Below are 21,512 nucleotides of genomic sequence, written 5' to 3' on the forward strand. Positions count from 1 at the left end.
AAGACTAAAAGCAAATATTCTTACCTTGAAATTGTGAATCTTTTCATATTTTGGAATTTGCTCGTTTTCTTTCAGAGTTGCTCTTCTAACAAGTGATGTCAACTGCGAATAAGCAAAGAGTTTCAGAGGTTGCCAGATTGTCACAGACGACTTTGGAGAACCCAGTTTCATTCCCAAGGCTGCTATCAATAAATCTTGCTGACGGCCCTCTTGTTTTGATTTGTGAACTGCAGCCCTATTAGTTTTCCTCCCCGACCAAGACTCTTTGGATGGCATTTTGGAATTCACAGGGAAAGAAAACCTATAGTGGTCTATGTCTGTCGATGAAATCTATTCAGCTAACACATGAGCATTCTGCCAGGCAGCACGGAACCCTAACCTACAGAGAGCTGCAGAGAAACACCACGGAGAGGTGGAGGAGGAGGATGAAGCACTTCTTAAACAGAGGTCGACTAACCAGCAAATTCTTCTTTCTTCCTTTTTTTCTTAAAGGGATCTATATTCTAGCTTCTAAAAACTTGAGTATGAACAGAAATAAAAAGAGTCGATGCTAACATACAAAACACTCAGCATCTCTCTCTATCGCTTTTTAAAAGGCATGCAATTTTGACAAATGATACATTTCTAAAAGCTTTCTTCTCTATTCAAGATATTAATGTCCATTCTGAATGAAAGATGCCTACATACTGCCTGCAATCAGTTTCTAGCAACAGACACCCTGTGAAGCCCCTAGCAGGGAAGGTGGGGGGAAGGGAAGGATTTCACAAGGAAGGCTGCATTAGACTGGCCACCGTAAGAAAGGAGATAACCAATGAAAATCAAGCAACAGTATTTAAGTACTGTATTCCTCAACTCACTCTGTCTCTCTGTTTCTCCCTCCTCTCATGTAAGAGTTTCTTGCTGGCTCAAGGCAAAAAAAAAAAAAAAAAAAAAAAAAAAAAAAAAAAAATCAGTGGGAAGGTAATGAGAAATGAATGAGTCATGCATTACTGCAAAATGGAATTTTTTTAACCTATTAAAAGCAGAGGAAAATTAACATACATACAGCACTAGGTTTTAGAAATAATGCACCACTGCCACGTAAATTATGAAAGGCTAATCTGTATCCTTTGCTCATTATGTTAGCTAACCAAAACCCAAGTTTATTAAAGATGAGGAAAAACTGGTGAATATTTTGATGAAAAATATTTAACTAGGTATCGTACTATTTTCATGCAGAACAAGGAGCATGCATATCACATTGCTAATAGCTTGGAGTGGTCAGTTTTGTCTGTATTACGAGTAGTTTTGTTGTGGGCTATACTTACATAGAAGAAACCATTATTTTAATTCTCTAGTCTCAACATTTTTTTTTTTATTCAGAGAGCTTGAGGCCAGGTCATAGTGGAAGCCAGTTGGGAAAAATTCCTTATTTGCACAGGTCCCAGTTGTAGTGTAACTACTTATAGGACTCAGATATATTTTGTTTGCTGGTGTAGCAACAGGGTGGCTAGGTGAGAGACTTAGCACAACTTGATTTAGGAGCAATACCCACATTTTTTCACTAAGGTGCTACAGGATGCTTAAATTTCCCATTTTTGTTCCCTAACTACCTCCCATCATCTATTTCTCATGCTATAATAATAAACCAATAATCATGCCAATGTTACACTGTATTTAAAGCATCTAAAATTCTCTATACATTTAAATGGATTCAGTATATTTATAGTGTAAACACTTTAATCTCAGATTTCATAATCTACAGGGGGTATGTGCCCAGTGCATATTCTAGTTTAATTAGGGCATGAAGTGGTTCTTAAGATATGCTAGACATGGAAAATAACAAATGATTGATTTTCTAAACATCCTCAAATTATTTTTGTTTACTTGAGTCTTTAGTCCCTTTTATTCTTCTAAAATTATGTCTAAGTAAATAAAAGGCAAAATGTATTTACATAGGAGTTTCAATTTCACAAGTTTGTATACTTAGATAATTCATATGAGACATAAAATGCTCCCACTGCAAGAAGAAATGCAATGGAAAAAGTCTCCTTCCCTAGCCTAAATTGCTTTTCAGATTGGACCTATTTTGTCACATGATGACTAAAAATATAAAGGCCAACCGACTCTAGACATGTACAGCCTAAAGTGAAGTTTAACTAGTTCTCAGTAGGAACCAGAAAAAATAGCTCCAAAGGCAAGTTGAACAGTAAATTTTTTTCTTCAACAATGTTTGATATCAAGTTACTAAGTTAAAACAATCACACATGTAACCAAAGTAGCATCTTTTTTCTGAGTATTTTTGATCAACATCCTATTTTGTAGATCATTCCTGGTTCTTCAGCTAGAGTTACTAAATTCAACCAAGCATAAAAATATTCATGATAGTTACCCAGAAAATTTATAGCTAGGTAAAAGTAAACATTTTGTCATTCAGAGGTAAGGTCTACTGTAGACTCCACAGATTGTACTGTATTTCCTGAGTAATGTTCTATTTAGTCAAGAAATACTGGATTAACTGCAATCTGAACAGCTACCTAGGGCAGTAAGGAGATAGAAAACAATAGCTCAGGATGAAAACAGCATTGGCTACTCTCAAATGGCTAAGGGTTTGGTCACTATTATGCCTTCAACATGGCAGTAACAGCACTTCTGCATTAATTTTGGTGAAGAACTTGTAAATAACAAAAATTGCTAACTCTAAAATTCAGAACCAATATAATCAATAGTCTGACATTCTAGACAAATGTGTATCACTCATGCTTACATTATCTAGTACATTTCCATCTACTTAGATATAGAATCTATTAATTATGGTTATCACTTATTAGTTATTGAGCACATATATTCCAGATACCCAACTAAGCACTTTATATATAGAATCCCACTGAATCCACAGATAAACCCTATGAGGCATAAATTATCTTAATTTTACAGTTGAAAGAGCTGAGACCTACAGTTTACTTCCCAAAGTTGCACAGCTAGTATGTGGTGGGCTTGGGCTCATAAATACTATGCTATATTCACCCAGATGAGAAAATGGGAGGAAACCATGGAGTCTTCTGATTCTATTCAAGGTGGTTTCTCTAGTTACGTTCTTTCAATTTTGAGGAGCTGCAATAGATGGTAAGACAGACTAGCGGTAATTATCAAAGGATGGTAAGAAAAATGTAGTAACCGAACTCATCGTGCGCTCTCTTGTTCCTTGGGCGCTCTCCTCTCTCGCCCTCTGGCTTTGCCATGCCCTGCTCTGAAGAGACACCCGCCATTTCACCCAGTAAGCGGCCCCGGCCTGCAGAGGAGGGCGGCATGCAGCTCCGCTTTGCCCGGCTTTCCGAGCACGCCACCGCCCCCACCCGGGGCTCTGGCGGGCTACGACCTGTACAGTGCCTATGATTACACAATACTACCTATGGAGAAAGCTCTTGTGAAAACGGACATTCAGATAGCGCTCCCTTCTGGGTGTTATGGAAGAGTAGCTCCACGGTCAGGCTTGGCTGCAAAACACTTTATTGATGTAGGAGCTGGTGTCATAAATGAAGATTATAGAGGAAATGTTGGTGTTGTACTGTTTAATTTTGGCAAAGAAAAGTTTGAAGTCAAAAAGGGTGATCGAATTGCACAGCTCATTTGCGAACGGATTTTTTATCCAGAAATAGAAGAAGTTCAAGCTTTGGATGACACCGAAAGGGGTTCAGGTGGGTTTGGTTCCACTGGAAAGAATTAAAATTTATGTCAAGAACAGAAAACGAGAAGTCATACCTTTTTCTTAAAAAAAAAAGTTTTTGCTTAAAGTGTTTTGGTGTTTTGCACTTCTGTAAACTTACTAGCTTCGCCTTTGAAAAGTACTGCATTTTTTACTTTTTTTTTTTTTATGGTCAAGGAAGAGATCATAAAAAAATAAAACACAAAGCTTTTTGTGTTTGGATCAAAAAGAAACTTTGTTTTTCTGCAATTGATGGTTGTATGTAAATCTGCTTTGTGGTGACCTGATGTAAAGTGTCTTCTTAAAATCAAATGTCAGATTTAAAAAAAAACAAAACCTGTATTTAACTCAAAAAAAAAAAAAAAAGAAAAATGTAGTAACCAAGATCTTATGATCTCAAGTTTAGCATGTAGTAGGAAATGCAGACTTCAAGGCTCAATTCAAACACCCCCTCCTATGTGATGGCTTTGATAATCCACACCAATTAGAAGTGATCTCATCCACTTGTGAACCTCACAGTCTTTCACTGGTTCATTAGTTATGAGACTACCACGTTCTACTTCATATCAGTTATCTGTGTAGCTGTTTATATAGAATTAGGCTTTATGTATATTTCTACACACCTTGAATCTAGCATACAGCTTACACAAAGGTTCAATATATATTTAGTTAAAAAATAAAACCAAATGAAGGCAGTTATTTTTATTGTGGGGCAGTGTGGTATGAAGAAGAAAATATGATTTAAAATCAGAGAAACTGAAGTTTGAATACTGACCTTGGGAGTTCTGCTTTGTTTCTTGGTTACCTCATCTACGTAATATGAATAATAATACCTGTCTCACAGGTTTCTGGGAAGTTTAAAGAAATGACCCAAAAACAAAACAAAAACAAAAACCACTCCCTGCAGATACAGGGAGTAAGTAACCAATAAATGATAGGATTACAGGGTTGCTGAGCCCAATGTTAGCTGTAGGTATATAGTGTAAGTATAGGACACAAGTGCCTGCCCTCAAGGAGTCTGTAATCTGCTTTAGGTCTATACCACATAAGCATGCCTGGAAACGCTGCCCTTCCCATTGTGTTTTGTCCCTACCCAGTTACTCATACTCTGGATCTAATCCTAATTTTTAAAAGGCATATAATGACATGTATGCCTGCTGAGGAAGCAGGGTTAGGCGGGAAGTGGAAAGCGGCAAGAAAAGGAGATACTCAGTATTGTTAAGGATCCAGGAACACTGCTTGATGCTTCCCAAGGCTGTCTTATCTATTGTTCCCACAGCCATCCTGGGAAGTATGTTGCATAATGGTCACTTTAGAGATGAGGAAACTGGGGCTCACAGAATGAGTTGCTCAAGGTCACACAGTCAGGATGTGGAGGTCTGAGCTCAGAATCCCCATCTTTTGTCTTCAAAGCCTAACAGCTCTTTCTGCTACCTTATGAGAGTAGTATATAACATAAGGTGTTAGGCATATAGTACCTCTCATATTCTGGCTCTACAAAACAGAAGAAATGGTTTAACTGGGTGGGAGCCTAAACTGGTTGGGCACATATCTCACAAGGTCATTCTTGATAGAAACATTAACAGTATCTAGCTTGTTATTTTGACTGGGAATCTTTGACCTGTTGTCAGACCTGATCCTGCCCATCCTTTTTTTTTGAGACAAGGTCTCACTCTGTTGCCCAGACTGGAGTGCAGTGGTGTGACTACAGATCACTGCAGCCTCAACCTCCCGGGCTCCATTGATCCTCCCACCTCAGCCTCCCGAGTAGCAGGGACTAGAGGCACATGCCACTACACCCAGATAATTCTTGTATTTTTTTTTTCTAAAGATGGAGTTTTCCCATGTTGCCCAGGCTGGTCTGGAACTCCTGGGCTCAAATGATTCATTAGCCTCAGCCTCCCAAAGTGCTGGGATTATAGGCGTCAGCCATTGCAACCAGTGATCCTGCCCATCCTTGACACAGATATCAATTCTGTAGGTTCATCTGAATGAGGCCTGGAAAATGGGATGGAGAATGGGTGAATTCCACAATCCTCTGTTTCTACCTTTGTCCATACCATCTGCAATATAGAGAGGAGGACTATAAAAATGGCAAGGAGGAAGTCCTAGTCAGAACAATCAGGCAAGAGAAAGAAAGAAAAGGCATCCAAATAGGAAAAGAGGAAGTCAAACTATTTCTTCATTGACGATATGATTCTATACTAAAGGAAACCTTAAATTAGACTCTGGCAAAAGGCTACCAGAACTGATAAATGATTTTAGGAAGGTTTCAGTTTACAAAATCAATGCACAAAAATCAGTAGCATTTCTATACAGGAATAATGTCCATGCTGAGAGTCAAATCAAGAACATAATCCCATCTGAGCACAGTCGCTCACACCTGCACTTTGGAAGGCTGAGGTGTGAGGATCACTTGAGGTCAGGAGTTTGAGATCAGCCTGACCAACATGATGAAACCCCGCTTTTTTCTCTACTTAAAAAAAAAAAATACAAAAATTAGCTGGGCGTGGTGGCGGGCACCTGTAAGCTCAGCTACTTGGGAGGCTGAGGCAGGATAATCACTTGAACCTGGGAGGCGGTGGTTGCAGTAAGCCAAGATTGCACCACAGGACTCTGGCTTGGGCAACAGAGATTCTGTCTGCAAAAAAACAAACAAACAAACACAAAAAAAAACAAAAGACACACACACACAAAACAAAACCAATAACGAAAACATAATCCCATTTAAAATAGTCACAAAGAAAATAAAATACCTGGGGATACGGCTAACCAAGGAGGTGAAAGATCTCTACAAGGAGATCTACAAAACATTGCTGAAAGAAATCAAAGATGACACAAATAAATGGAAAAACATTCCATGCTCATAGATTGGAAGAATCAATTCATAAAAATGGCCATAATGCCCAAAGCAATTTATAGATTCAACACCATTCCTGTCAAATTACCAACATCATTCTTCACAGAATTAGAAAAACCTATTCTAAAATTCATATGGAACCAAAAAAGAGCCTGGCTACGCAAAGCAATTCTAAGCAAAAAGAACAAAGTTGGAGGTATCACACTACCTGACTTCAAACTAAGTTATAAGGCTATAGTAACCAAGACAGCAATGGAAGAGAACAGAATACCAAGAAATAAAGCCTCACACTTAAAACAATCTGATCTTCCACAAGGCTGACAAAAATAAGCAATGAAGAAAGGACTCCCTAAGAAACAAGCAACGAGAAAAGGATTCAATAAATGGTGCTGGGATAACTGGCTAGTCATATGCAGAAGAATGAAAATTGGATCCTTACCTTTCACCATATACAAAACTTAACTCAACATGGATTAAAGATTTAAAGACTTCAAACTATAAAAATCCTAGAGGAGAACCTAGGAAATACCCTTCTTCATATCAACTTTGGGAAATAATTTTTGTGTAATTCCTAAAAGCAACTGCAACAAAACAAAAATTGGTAAGTGGGCCTAATTCAACTGAAGAGCTTGTGCACAGCAAAAGAAACTATCAATAGAGTACACAGACAACCTACAGAATGGGAGAAAATATTTCAAACTATGCATCTGGCAAAGGGCGAATAACCAAAGTCTGTAACAATCTATAACAAATTTAAACAAATCAACAGGCAAAAAACAACCCCAATAAAAAATGGGCAAAGGACATGCACACTTCTCAAAGGAAGACATATAAATGGCTGACAAACATATGAAAAAATGTTCATCATCACTAATCATCAGAGAAATGCAAATCAAAACCACAGTGAGATACCATCTCACACCAGTCAGAAATGCTATTACTAAAAAAGTCAGAAAACAACAGATGCTGGCGAGGCTGTGGAGAAAAGAGAACACTTACACAATGTTGGTGGGAATGTAAATTAGTTCAGCCACTGTGGAAAGTAGTTTGGGGATCTCCCAGATAATTTAAAACAGAACTACTGTTTGACCCAGCAATCCCACTGCTAGGCATATACCCAAAGGAAAATAGATCATTATACCAAAAAGACACATGCACTTGCATGTTCATCACAACACTATTCACAATAGCAAAGAGATGGAATCAACCCAGGTGCCCATCGGGGTAGACTGGATAAAGAAAATGTGGTACATACACACTATGGAATACTATGCAGCCATTTAAAAAAAAATCATGTCCTTAGCAGTAACATGGACAGAGCTGGAGGCCATAATCCTAAACAGATGAATGAAGGAACAGAAAACCAAATAATGCATGTTCTCACTTACATGCAGGAGTTAAATGCTGAGCATGCACGAACATAAACTTGGGAACAATAGCTACTGTGAACTACTAGAAGGCGGAGAGTGGGATGCATCTAAAAACTACTTGTTGGGTACTACGTTCACTGCCTGAGTGCAATATACCCATGTCACAAACCTGCACATGTATACCCTGTATCTACAATCAAAGCTGAGTAAAAAAACAAATAAAAATTTAAAGTACTGTTAATACTTCAAAAAATATGATCAAATTTTCATAGCAGATCTTTGCATTTTACAAGAAAGTGTTTAAAATACTATATTCTATTTTTCTCATTTTAATACTGTTTTGTGATTATAATTACAATGATCAATTTTACTCAGTGCCAACCTGAGAACCACTTTTCACCTGTTTGTGAAGAGACATGCATTTTAAGCCACAATGTACATTGCCTATGTCACTGAAAAGAAAAAAAAAAAAGGTAAGGGGTGGGGTAGAGGAGCAGTGTGAGGAATAAGAAATAGAAGGTGAAATAGGTGACCTTGAAAAGGAACACATTCACTGTTTTTCAAATAAATTCCCACTGATCTTACTACCCTGTTGTTTGTCCAATAAACAAAAATCCACAAATACTGGATTTGCATTGAGCTAGCCTCTCATTTTCACCAAGTGTGGTAAAATAGGAAACTCAAGGGCTCTGGGGCCAGACAAAAGCGCTAACCTTAACTCTGTCATTTACTCGCTGTGGCACCTCCTTGGTCAAGTAACTAATTTATTTCTGTCTTTGTTTCTTTATATGTAAAATGAATTGAAAATACTTATGGTATAGAATTATTAAGAATCAAATGAGATACTATGTGGGAAGCATTTTTGCATTATTTCTGGCACAGAAAGTAAATCAATAAATGGAAGTTTGCCTCCCTTCCCTTGTGTCAAAGGACCTACATTTCCAAGATAAGAGTTAGCATAATTTGTGACTATGATATGGATTAAAGACCTACGGTCATTGCTCTATGCAATGTGAGCTCAGGTCGAATTATAACCAATAGTTTAGGGACACATTATCACATTATAAGCATCACTGTTCTGCAATTTTTACCTTACCTTATTTCTGGCAATTTTATAATTAAAAGAACATCCATTCTCAAACTCAGTAATCCCATCAAATCCTGCTTATAGGAAAGGGTCTTATCAATTCACACTAAACTACAAATGACCGATTATACTCTCTTTTCCACAAATATCTAGTTTTTAATGTGGAATCGAGACTTAAGCCAAAGAGATAATTCTCCAACTATTGAATGTCAGTACTTATTTATAGTAAGAATGTTCTCTAGGACACTGGAAGGACCTCATGTAACACAAACAGCCACCTCCTTTGTAACATCAAGGTGATACCATAGAATCATTAGCACAATGCTCCAGTTATCAAAGCTAAGTCAACAATCCATCCAAAAAGCACCACAGAGGAATGTTCTAGCTGGCATGACCCTTATGACTCGGAAGGTGCTGAGTAACTGGATTAACTCTTGGGTAATATGAGTTTCTGGTTCAGGTTTAGCGAAATCCTGCAATTTCTATAAAATGTTAAAATTGAGGCACAAACACAGCTTTCCTGAAACCTCCAATATCAAGTTATAATATAAACATTTATGGATTCAAGCAAATTCAACTCACTTTAGATACACAGATTATTCCTACCTTCATCCCCTGAATTATAATTTGTAACCTATTTTTTCTCCATTAGAGTCAAGAGTGAAATATATTCCAAGGTACTTAACAACATGTCAGCTTCCATTAATTAACTGACAATTGCATAGCACTGTACTAGTAAATGCTTTACATGTATGATATAGTTTAGTTGTCAAAACAACCAGTAAGGTAGTTATTACAATTCTCTTTTTATAGATGAGAATTGTATACTTAGAGACTTTTAAGAATTGTATACTTTAAAGACTTAAAGAAACACTATTGTAGATGAAGAAACAAAAGTTCAGATAAATTAAGTATCTTGCTGAAGGTCACCTAACTATTACATGATGAAAGTAAGACTTGAACCCATGTCTATTTGATATCAAATTGTCTCCCTCCTCTAGACTATCCTGCCTCTCATATTATCTATTGTTAACACGCCATTTTTGAAAGGCTGCCATTTGAATAAATTTCTGGAGCATTTATATTCTAGTGCCTTTCAGATCACTAGGCCTTTTACTACTGCTGTATTTGAATTTATAGTAACTACCAGATTCAACAATCAAGCAAAAATTTCAAATGTATTTTAAGTCAAACATTAGAGACTTCTGTATCAGAACTCTATAAATTCCTTAAATTATGTTGGGATAAATAAATGTTTATGTTACACAGAAAACTCTTAACATTACGCTAGGACTCAATTTTTATGCTACTGGCAGCAATCACATAATAATTCCTAACTCAGTTTTCATTACATAGCTCCTCTAGCATTAATATAATATCCATCTAAACAGATAACAATAAGGCACACCAGTGCATTCATCTCCGTATATAATAAATTTAAATCACACTATACTAACACTGCCACTACCAAATGTTGTATACTCTGACCGATTCACATGCTCCCTGACCGATTCACATGCAATAAGATTTAAACATAAGACATTTGAAAACAATGCAAACAAAAAAGGATAGCCCTTGCATTCTTCTTTCAAGAAACAACAGAAATATGAGAAATTCTCCAAGCACCAGCTGAGCTGTGAAGGGAGCTTTTTCACACTACATGAAGAACATTATGCCCAAGGAGGAGGGGGTGGAATAGCACACAGCCTGGCTTCCAAGCCTTGTTCTTACTGCTATTAGACAAGCCACTTAGCTTTTCTAAGTCTCAGGCCTGGGGACTAAATGAGCTCAATGGTCTTCTCTATATTTTTAATAGAAATTCAAAAGAAAAGAAAAGGTTCATACTCATTTAGTACACAAGTATGTGCTGAAAGATCTGGGGATGTCTATGAGAGAAATGCCTGCTGGCTCTTTGATCAAGTGGATCTTCAGAAGGTAGCTCTGGCAAATTTACAATGGGCTTTTGGCTGGTACCCAATCAGACAGGCTCAGAAATGGAGTTTGTCAGCACAAGGAGATTATATCTATTTCTTAAGGGGAGACTAAAAATACCAAGCTCATGAAACTCATAGGTAAATCAAAATGGCATTCGTCTAGTTTATAACAAAATACGAGATATAGTTATTAATATCATAAAGTAGTGACCAACATGCTCTTTTTGGTAGCACACCTACACTGCAAACAAAACATAATTAGGAAGTTGGTGGGAATGGAATTGGAGCAAGTGGAGTGAGATAAATTGAACACTTAATATGTAGAGTTAGAACAACCTTTACAATTAGGATGACCTTGCTGATGGACTAGAATACTCAGCATCCATTTCATGGGTCTCCCCTCACTTTAGGTCTGTGCTTGAATGGGCATAATCAACTTCTACCTATTTTAGTCTCCTCTTTTAATTATTTCTTTATGATTTTACATATCATTGCTCACATATCTTAGGTAATCTTAAAGTTAATTCATAAGATACAGTCTTATTTTTTCACTTATAAATTCTTGGAGGGTGGCAGATTGTGGTCCTGATGTATTGGTAACAACTTATACAATAAATCGAAGATGTCCTTATTCTGAATTATGTAACAGTATGTAAATATAAACAAAATTACATAAGAATAAAACGTTCTAATCTAACACTATCTAATGTTTGGTTACCAGGAGTGATGGTTGTATAACAACATTCTTCCTTGGCTCTTCCTAATGAAAAGCTGAAACTGGGCTTCATGAGAAGGTCTTCTTGATCCTCCCCCCAACCCCCATGAATCTCAGGGGATACTCGGGGAAATGTGTCATTAAATTTTTATTTTTGTAATTTTTGTCCAATTTTTGACACCTATTACCTGCGAGACTTAAAGAAACACTATTATTGTTATGTAACAATAGAGAAGGTGAAATCAGAGAAGGTCTAACACTTTGTCAACAATGAGGAACTTTAAATCTAGTGCAAAATTCTTTAACCATAAACATTTTCACTTTTTCAAAAAGCTTTTGGATATAATATACATATAAAAATACAACTAAAAGGCAGAATCAGATTGATATTATTAGGAGTGTTTTCTGATTTTAAACTGCTATATGAGGTTATTTCAAGTTATTGCATCTCAGCGAACATTCCATACTGACTAATTTAATGGAGGCAATCTAGTATATCAAAACAAAAGCTAAGTGTTATATTTTTAGTTTTCTCATTCTTTTAGTGACTTCTGTTGATTAGGCTAGGATGAAGCCTAAGTGATTTGGTTATTTTAAAAAGGGCCTGTTACAGACTTCTATAAACTTCAGTTAGAAAAGCTAATTTCCTTTATATGGCAAAAATTAACTACAGTTTGATTAGAATATGTCAATTGTAATTTATTTAAAATATTCACTTTAAGCCTCAATAGAGATATATATTGATTCATGGTATGAGGCAGATTTGTGATGTTCAAACATACTTTTGAAAATTTGCTTTTATTTTGAAAATGGCAACAGTGGCCTGAAGACAAAAGATTTAACTTTCATAACTTTACCCTGGGAAGAAGTACAAGCATGGGCATAATTCACAGATGTGTTAATTGTCCACTGTACCACCACACATTCAATTTTCTTTGTAATGACTCTGCTATGCAACTCACGTTTTATAAGATGATGATGTTTGAAAAGTAAAAGTAGCTTGCTTTTGGGCATTTTCTAAAACAAACTTTTTATATCGTGTCCATAGCATTTCACTTATAAAATTCCTGTTGGTTCAAAGGATCCTAATAAAACTAATAGAGAACTTAACAACCCCTAACTTATATGTTCTTCATATAAGAGATAGTCATTAGGTTCTTATTTTTATACATACTGTGTCTCACATGGAACTCGGTATATTAAAAGTGATTTGAGGCCGGGCGCGGTGGCTCACACCTATAATCCCAGCACTTTGGGAGGCCGAGATGGGCGGATCACAGGGTCAGGAGTTCAAGACCAGCCTGGCCAACATTGTGAAACCCCATTTCTACTAAAAAATACAAAAAATAAGCCAGGCGTGGTGGTAGGTGCCTGTAATCCCAGCTACTCGGGAGACTGAGGCAGGAGAATCGCCTGAACCCAGGAGGTGGAGGTTGCAGTGAGCCAAGATTATGCCACTGCACTCCAGCCTGGGCAATACTATGAGACTCTGTCTCAGGAAAAAAAAAAAAAAAAAAAAAGAGTGATTTGAGGCATCTGGACAAGGTCCACATGTGGTCAGTATGTTAGAAGGAAGACACAGAAAGTCAGACTGCAACAAGTGGCACTTGTGAGGAAGAAGAAAGATTAAAGGATGATTTAATATCTTTCAGTGACATTTTAATGGACTGAGAAGAATCTACCATGCTGATTTCCTCCTCCACCGGAAAAAAAAAAAAAAGGTTAAAGTGAGACAGCAATTGAAGATTTTAGGTTGATAAGGTCAAATGTTATCTCAGAATGTACCTAGGCTTGTTTAATATAAAAATATTTTCAGTCCATTACTACTGAGTAAAATTAATGCTCTAGGAAGATATGCCATATTTACCTTTAGGTTTAGCATATCCCCGCCAACTAGCAGGAAAAACACAGTTTCAGGAGAACAGGCTTGGGTGCCCAAAGGAGGCCTTAGAAAACCTCATCCAGGCCTAGGCCTGATTCTATAACCATGTGGCATATCAAGAAATAATCTGTGAGGTAACTGGTTTAATAATCTGGTACTAATTCTACTTCACAATAATTTTAATTACTGTAGTCTTCTGCCAACCTGGCTAAAAAGTAATCCAGGCACACTTACACTGCCCCCAAATCGGTAGCACTTAGAAAGAGCTTTCCATTCCACAAAGTGATCTGTCATACACACTATTTCACTGTAACTTCCTATCCTTGTTTTTCAAAAAGGAAATTCACTGATGTTAAGGTATTTGTTCAGGGCAGATAATCAGTAAGCAAAGCAGCCAAGATGGAAACCAGGCCTTCTGACTTCACACCCTATCCTCTCTCCACTTCACACCCTATCCTCTCTCTACTCTACTGTGTTTGCCTGAGACATAGGGATATAATCACTTAACAGGCTGACTCTTAACCCTAAGCAAGGCTCAGCTGTCACGAAGACCCAGAACCATCAGCAAACAGAAACATTCACAACTAGAAATGACCACTCTTAATTCACTTCTCAGCCTGACAATTGGTTTACAACATATAGAGAAGTAAAGTCAGCCTCGGTGATTGACTTGAGAATTAAAAAAAAACTTTTCCATTATTTTGATGGTGGGGGATAGGGGGTAAAGTGATATGTTGATCTCATTTAGATACATGCAGTTCTTTGTCAGATAATGTATCAGGGCTTCAAAGAGAGTCATTGAGTAGCATGTCTTTTTGTTTCTGTTAATTTTGCACTGGCTTTTCCTGATCCTTAAATTAAAAACAAACAAAACTACCTCCAAACCAATGAAATGAGAGTGTAGTCTCTTGAGCAACTAATTAAACTGTTTTTAGAAATAGCTAATTAAGCTTTCCATTAAAATCCACCAAATAGACATACATAATTTACAAGGTGGAAAGCCATTTCAATCTTATGGGTAAAACAATTAAACAAGTCTTAAATTTATAATAGAGATTGCAGATTGGCTAATTCAGTGAGTAATTATATAATTAGGACACATTTTATCTTTAAAAGAATATAATGTAAAAAAACAAAAATTTCTGGGTGCTAGACATGTGGCCAAAGTGTAAAAACTTTATAAAACCCACAAATTCATTAAATGAAACTACTGAAATGCTCAAAGTATATATGTACAATACTAAGTGCTCATAGTTTTCACTCAACATACATTTTATTGAGTATCTACTATATGCTAGGCACTAATCAATCTACAGCTTCATACCGGAGACTAGGGTGGTATACTATTTTACAAGGACCAAATATTAAATACATATTTAATAAATAAATTATAATTGAGATAAGTGCTACATGAATAATGTATTTTCCCACCCTATTTTAGTCCCATAATCACATTTTCTAACAAAAGTTGAATTTGTCTATGAAATCTATGACCACGCCCTCCTTCCAAACTGCTCCCTCCTCTCACGGGCTTTCTGACACTCTCACAGGTGACTTCTACACCTCTCTCCATCCCAGCTTTCTCGCTCTTTCCAATAGGGATGTGTTTTTAAAGAACTCTGAAGTCCAAACCACAGGGTAGTTTTTGACCATCTCATACAATCCTTTTATCAGAAATAATACAGACAGGGAGCTGAAGTTTATAAACTCTCCTCTTCAATATGCCTAATCCCTCCTTCCATAAAGCGTTTAAAAAATTAAATTGTTTTAAATTTAAAAATTTAAAATTTTTAAAATTTAGTGTTAGGTGGTTAAAAGCTTGGCTCTTGAGTAAAGACTATCTGTAAAAAAATCTTAGCTCCATTTACTAGTTATGGGATCTTAGGTAAGTCTCAGTTTCTTTATTTGTAAAACTGGAATGAAGACAGTACCTATACTTCATGGGGACTGGAAGGATGAGATGAGATAATATAGGTAGGATGTATGGAATATACATAAGGCATATATTTTTAGTACCCAGCATGCAGAGAGCTCTCAAAACTCTCAAAGACTATGTGGTGATGCGATGTTGATATTGTTATCATCATTAGCATCAGTCTTATAGCCTAACACAAGACTTGGGACAAAGTAGATGCTAAATAAATGTTAAAAGAATGAGCAAAATTCATGGCACATTTGTAAGCCTCACTGAATTCTTCAGACTCATAGATGAGTGCCTGTCTGAATGATTTCAGTCTCCTGCCCTTATGCGGTCAGAATAGATTTAATACAAAGAAATGTATAAACCTTTTGTCTTTTATCTAGGTTATTCAAAAAGTAATGGCAGGTGAGAGGTGCTAAGAAGAATGGCATTTTAAATAATGTTTCTTCATTTGGCAGTCAAAATATATGCAGAATATGAACTAAAAACATGTTAGAGAGAAAATTTTGATAACATAGGTATCTTAGCAACATAACTGACTAAAGGAGACACTGAATTGAAAACATTTGTTTTGCTGAGAGAACATGTGCCACCTGAAATAAGAAGGATGTTTAGGATTCATGAACTGTAGTTTTCTATTCCACAGGTTGTTGAATCATTGTGGTTTAAACTAATCTGCAGGACCAAAACAACTATTACTGGAGGAATAATGTAAAGTGCCATGAAAATTTTGGATAAATAAAAACCCTCTGCAATAAATTCCAAGAAAATATTAGAAGGAAAAGGGAATTTAGGCAGTATCTACCATTCTTAAGCCTAAAGTCTGATCACTTTTCCTTCTATGAACTCAAACCCATAACTTGCTATAAAATTGCAAAATGAAGTTATTTTCATTATTTTAAAATGCATGTCTTAATAACAGAGACATGAAAATAAGAAGTATGTTGTTTTAAAAAAAACTTGCCTAAAATATCTCCTCCTGCAGGATCAGCTGTAGAAAGGTTCTTAAAGCATATGCTTTTGTTATGTTTTCACTATCAAAATATCAAACCATGTCCTCAGTTGAATAATGTTTCTTTGTTGGTTTCATTTTTCAGGGTCTTTGAGATACTAGGTATAGAATTTAATACATTATGTTATACCAATGATACTTTTTTTTTTTTTTTTTTTGAGACGGAGTCTTGCTCTGTTGCCAGGCTGGAGTGCAGTGGCGCAATCTTGGCTCACGGCAACCTCCACCTCCTGGGTTCAAGCAATTCTCTTGTGTCAGCCTCCCGAGTAGCTGGGACTGCAGGTGCGTGCCACCACGCCTGGCTAATTTTTGTATTTAAGACAGGGTTTTACCATGTTAGCCAGGATGGTCTCAATCTCCTGACCTAGTGATCCACCCACCTCGGCCTCCCAAAGTGTTGGAATTACTGGCGTGAGCCACTGCGCCCGGCCACGATACTGTTTTTAATGAACAATAGCATATTAAATTAGTTACTGTAGGCTTTTTGTTTGTTTTCATTGTCTCTTCTCCTGTAGCTTACATTAAATTTAGAGTTTTACACTTCCACATTTGAAAACCTCTCCAAAAGAGAAAGTTAGGTTCACATCACATAATATAAAAGGTATTTCTGGGTTCCCTTTAGAGCTGGTTGTCTTGAGGAAAAGTATTCTTTGTTTTAGTAGTAAGCTAAGCTAGCACCTTTCTCCACAGAAGTACCATTTTTTACTTGAAAGAAAGTGTAAAACAAATTTTGGTTGTTCAGACTTGGATGTTTGGCATTTTTTTTTTTTGAGACGGAGTCTCGTTCTGTCGCCCAGGCTGGAGTGCAGTGGCGTGATCTCAGCTCACTGCAAGCTCCGCCTCCTGGGTTCACGCGATTCTTCTGCCTCAGCCTCCGGAGTAGCTGGGACTACAGCCGCCTGCAACCATGCCCGGCTAATTTTTTGTATTTTTAGTGGAGACGGGGTTTCACCATGTTAGCCAGGGCGGTCTCGATCTCCTGACCTCGTGATTCCCCTGCCTTGGCCTCCCAAAGTGCTGGGATTACAGCCTTGAGTCAACGAGCCCCGCCAGGTGTCTGGCATTTTCTATAAAATGAATGAAGTGCTTTGGCTACCTCAAGGAAAACAACTGACAGTCAATGATAACATTAAAACTTTCAGGTAAAATTAGAATTTTGGAAAATCTGTATCTGCCACCCTAAACTTGACAGCTTCCAGCTACTTAAGTGAGTTTTCTGAATATTAACAAATGTGACTTTTTTATATTGTATAAAATATGTCAACATTTGGAAGACCTACATAACTCAGTGAACCAATATTTTCCAAGTGACCAATGCATGATGTTTCAAAATCATGCACAGTTGAAAGATCCAAAATTCAATAGACCAATGGGTTTCAGTGTAACAAAGTAAAAAAATGGCTATTAATAAGGTTTCAGACTCCACATTACAAGTAACCTTTAATAAATTACCACTTGTCTAGTTTTGGCATGGTATCAACGAGGAATATCACAATTATTTGAAAAGGCTATTAAAATACTCCTCTCTTTTCCAACTGCATGTTTATGTGTGGCCAGATTTTCTTCATATACTTCAACCAAAACAATCTATCACCACAGACTGAATACAGAAGCATTTATGAGAACCCAGTTTCATTTCCTTAAAATTAAGCCATTAATTAAAGAGATTCACAGAAATGTAAAACACTGCCACTCTTCTAAATTTTTTTGTTTCAAAAATTGGTTATTTAATAATATTGCTAACATGTAATTTTTATTTCTTAAAGATATTTTATACAATCTATTTTAATTTCCCATATAGTAAACATCAATAGATATAACCCACATAAACAAAAGCTCTTTAAAGTCTTCTGTAATTTTTAAAGTGTAAAGGGGTCCTAACTCCAAAAAGCTTCAGAATCACATATCTAATCTATTAGTTGTAAATTCTACTGAGCAACAGAATCACACATGTGATATAGATGTGTACATAGAAAGATAAATACACTAATACAGATGTTTAGGCTCCATGTTGATTATACTGAATCAAAATTTCTGCAGACATCTCAATTTTATAGAAAGCTTCATTGGTGAGAACGTTGATCTGACTTAGCACCTTAATAAAAAATTATTTATCATTGCATGTTTCAGAACTTCCCCCAAATTTAAAGTTTTATTCTACTTATTTTATTTTTCATAAGTACTGTCATTAGTAAGACCATCTTTAATTTTTTTCTTTTATAGTTATGAAATGCTAATCCTTCAGTGTTATTGATTTCTCTTCTTCTGAGAGGTAACATAGAAAATGATAAACTGACAAACTGTGTTAAAGATCTGAGAGGGTTTTTGTTTGTTTCTGTTTTCTTTTCCTTTTTTTAACTTCTAAATAATAATAAACTCTCTAGAGTAAGTGTTACATATAGACTCTAGAGTATTTATTTGGAAAGTACTTCAACTGTCTTAAAAATCTTGTTTATTTGGGAGGTAACTGTCAACTCAGAGGTCTTTTGTCAGTTTCAAAGAGCTAGGTATGCTTCAACTATGACAATGAAATGCTAATAAGCACCTTGAAGACTGAAACGATGAAAACCTGAAACTGTCAAACTGAGTTTAAGTCAACTGTTGAAGATGTAAATGTAAGCTGACTTATCTAAAATATAATAAATGCAATATGCATTATATTATACATCTTAGTTATCAGATTTCATTAATATGCAAATAAATTAGGTTAATCATTTAATATGGCTCAATTATTTAAAAAATTTAAAAGTTTACCTGTATCTATCCTTATACTGCTATTTAAAATTCACATGTTCTGGCTGGGCACAGTGGCTCATGCCTATAATCCCAGCACTTTGGGAGGCGATGCGGGCAGACCGCTTGAGCCCAGAAGTTCGAGACCAGCCTGGGCAATATGGCAAAATCCCATCGCTACAAAAAAAATTAGCTAGGCATGGTGGCGCATGCCTGTAGTCCTAGTACTTTAGAGGCTCAGGCGGGAGGACTGCTTTAGCCCAGGAGTTCTTGAGGCTACAGTGAGCCATGATCACACAACTGTAGTCCAGCCTGGGTTGACAGATGGAGACCCTGTCTCTAAATAAATAAATAAATAAAAATAAAATAAAATTCACTTGTTGAATTAGTGCACACTTATGTGTAAATTTACACAACTACTAAGTCTAAATCCTTTCTTATTTATTTATTGTTGTTGTATGTTGTATTTATTTGTTTATTGTATGAAAGGAACAAGACTATCTGAATCTGTACATCTGTGTGATACTTAATGAAGAGAGGACAGCATTTGACATAAGCAACTAAGAGAGAACTAAGCTACACTTTAAGAAATGATATTTTATTTTTCTATATTTAAAATTCGATATCATAGGTTTTCTTATTCAATGAATTGGAATCTTCGTTCCTTCACATTTGGTAAGAGTTTATTTAAAAAACTGAACATAAGAGATGCAATTCTAGAGTGACATTCTTTAATGATCCGTCTGAACCATGCTTCAACTTCCTTTGGGCAGCTCTAGAGGTACTACTCCCTTTTGGTAACCTAACTACTCAAAAGATAGTGATCTACTTAGTGTTGATTCAGTCCAACAGTAAGTCTCTACAGTGATACTAAGGGGCATTGTGTGGAAGGGTCTGGCTGTTCTCTATGATTTCATTCCCAAAAATAGAGGATGCACTATTAAGACAGCCCCTAAGAATATCTTGATAACTCACCATAAATCTATCACCCCCAAAGATCTCCACGTTAATACCTATCCCTAAAAGATTGCATTAAAGATTAAAGGAGATAACCTGGTGAAGTACTTCGCACAGCTTCTGATACACCATGCTCAATAAATGTTAGTTATTTCTGTTACAATTCTAAGCTTTACAATTCTTAGAAAAGTACAGTAGGGAGCTAGAAGAGACTTTCAATTTCTTAAGGCCAAAGGGAATGGTTTGATTGGCTCAAAGATTTATAATCCTAGTCAGTAGCACATTTAAGTATTCATGTCTATACTTAAACATGTATATGTTCAGCCTATTCTACCTCTTGGAGTAAGTTGTCAGAAGTACAGAATCTTTAATCGGAAAAACCTCTTAAGGGTTAACGAAAAGAACATATGGGTAGAAAATTATGGCAGTTAGAAGGGACCTTGTGGTCATCTATGAAGCTGAGTCCTTCATTTTACTACTGAGACCCAGAGAGGTTATTAAGACATGCTTAAAGCAAAAATCATTAGCTAAAGTGACAGACTAGGATCCAGATCTCTTCTTCCAAGTAGATGCCCAATTAAAAAGTTGGTTATTTTCTGTGTGTGAGGGAACTGCTGGATAAATAGGACATAACATGTAATAAAGCTGCTTTTGAAGTGTTTCTGTTTAAAGAGTAAAGGTGGATCTTTATGAAAAACAAATCTCAAAAAGTTAAGAAATTAAGGGAGGAAAAGAATAGCAGAAAAAGAACCAGATACTGTGGATCACTCCAAGCTATGACCAAACACTTAGCATACAGGATATAGAAATTCTTTTAGGAGTCTTAACACCAGATAAAACATTAAAGATCCATTACTATTTAAGTACCTTGTTCTAAAGAAAAATAAATTAGTTTAAAAGTTTAAAATATTTTTGTACAAAATCAAAAGTGATGCAATATTAAAAACATTTATAATCAATGTCGGTATGATTTTTAAAAACAAAATATAGAAAAATCCATCCCTTTGCAGTAACACTGCTTCCAAAAAAAAAGCATTTTCATATTCATTAGTTAGGGAAAGGCATTTTGGGGGGGGGCTTTATCTGTAAGGGGACAAAGGGAATTCACTATTCACGTTGAAATACGTGGTAATTAGAATGTTATAGCCACAAGATAGCAAAATAGTTCTGGTTTAAATAACAATTTCAGCTAAGCCCCTCTATGCATGCTGCAGATGGAAATTATGGAAATCCTTTCCTCTCAAAATACTTGGTGAATTTAGAACTGGGCAACTCTAAAGTGTAGACAAGCTTGACTATGATTACATATGAAGCTAATGTACAAACTTTCTATATTCAGCAAACTCAGAAAAATGT

General features: G+C 36.2%; 1 protein-coding gene across 12 annotated transcripts in view; it reads right to left on the minus strand.

Annotated features, from left to right (window-relative positions):
- LOC105483204 (chimerin 1) overlaps nucleotides 1-21,512 on the minus strand; it is a 199,196-nt gene that overhangs the window by 45,693 nt on the left and 131,991 nt on the right. For 8 of the 12 annotated variants that reach the window (XM_071072969.1, XM_011743917.2, XM_071072970.1 and 5 more), the window contains one exon: nucleotides 25-102. The exons of 1 other annotated variant lie outside the window; for it this stretch is intronic. In XM_071072969.1, coding sequence (XP_070929070.1) covers nucleotides 25-102 — 78 coding nt within the window. Of the gene's footprint in view, nucleotides 1-24; nucleotides 103-857; nucleotides 901-3,162; nucleotides 3,306-11,654; nucleotides 11,696-21,512 lie in introns of those variants that run through there. 3 more of the 12 variants (XM_011743922.2, XM_011743920.3, XM_071072971.1) reach the window with 3 other exon arrangements.

The sequence above is a fragment of the Macaca nemestrina genome, chromosome 11 (assembly GCF_043159975.1).
Source record: "Macaca nemestrina isolate mMacNem1 chromosome 11, mMacNem.hap1, whole genome shotgun sequence".
NCBI classification, from domain to species: Eukaryota; Metazoa; Chordata; class Mammalia; order Primates; family Cercopithecidae; genus Macaca; species Macaca nemestrina.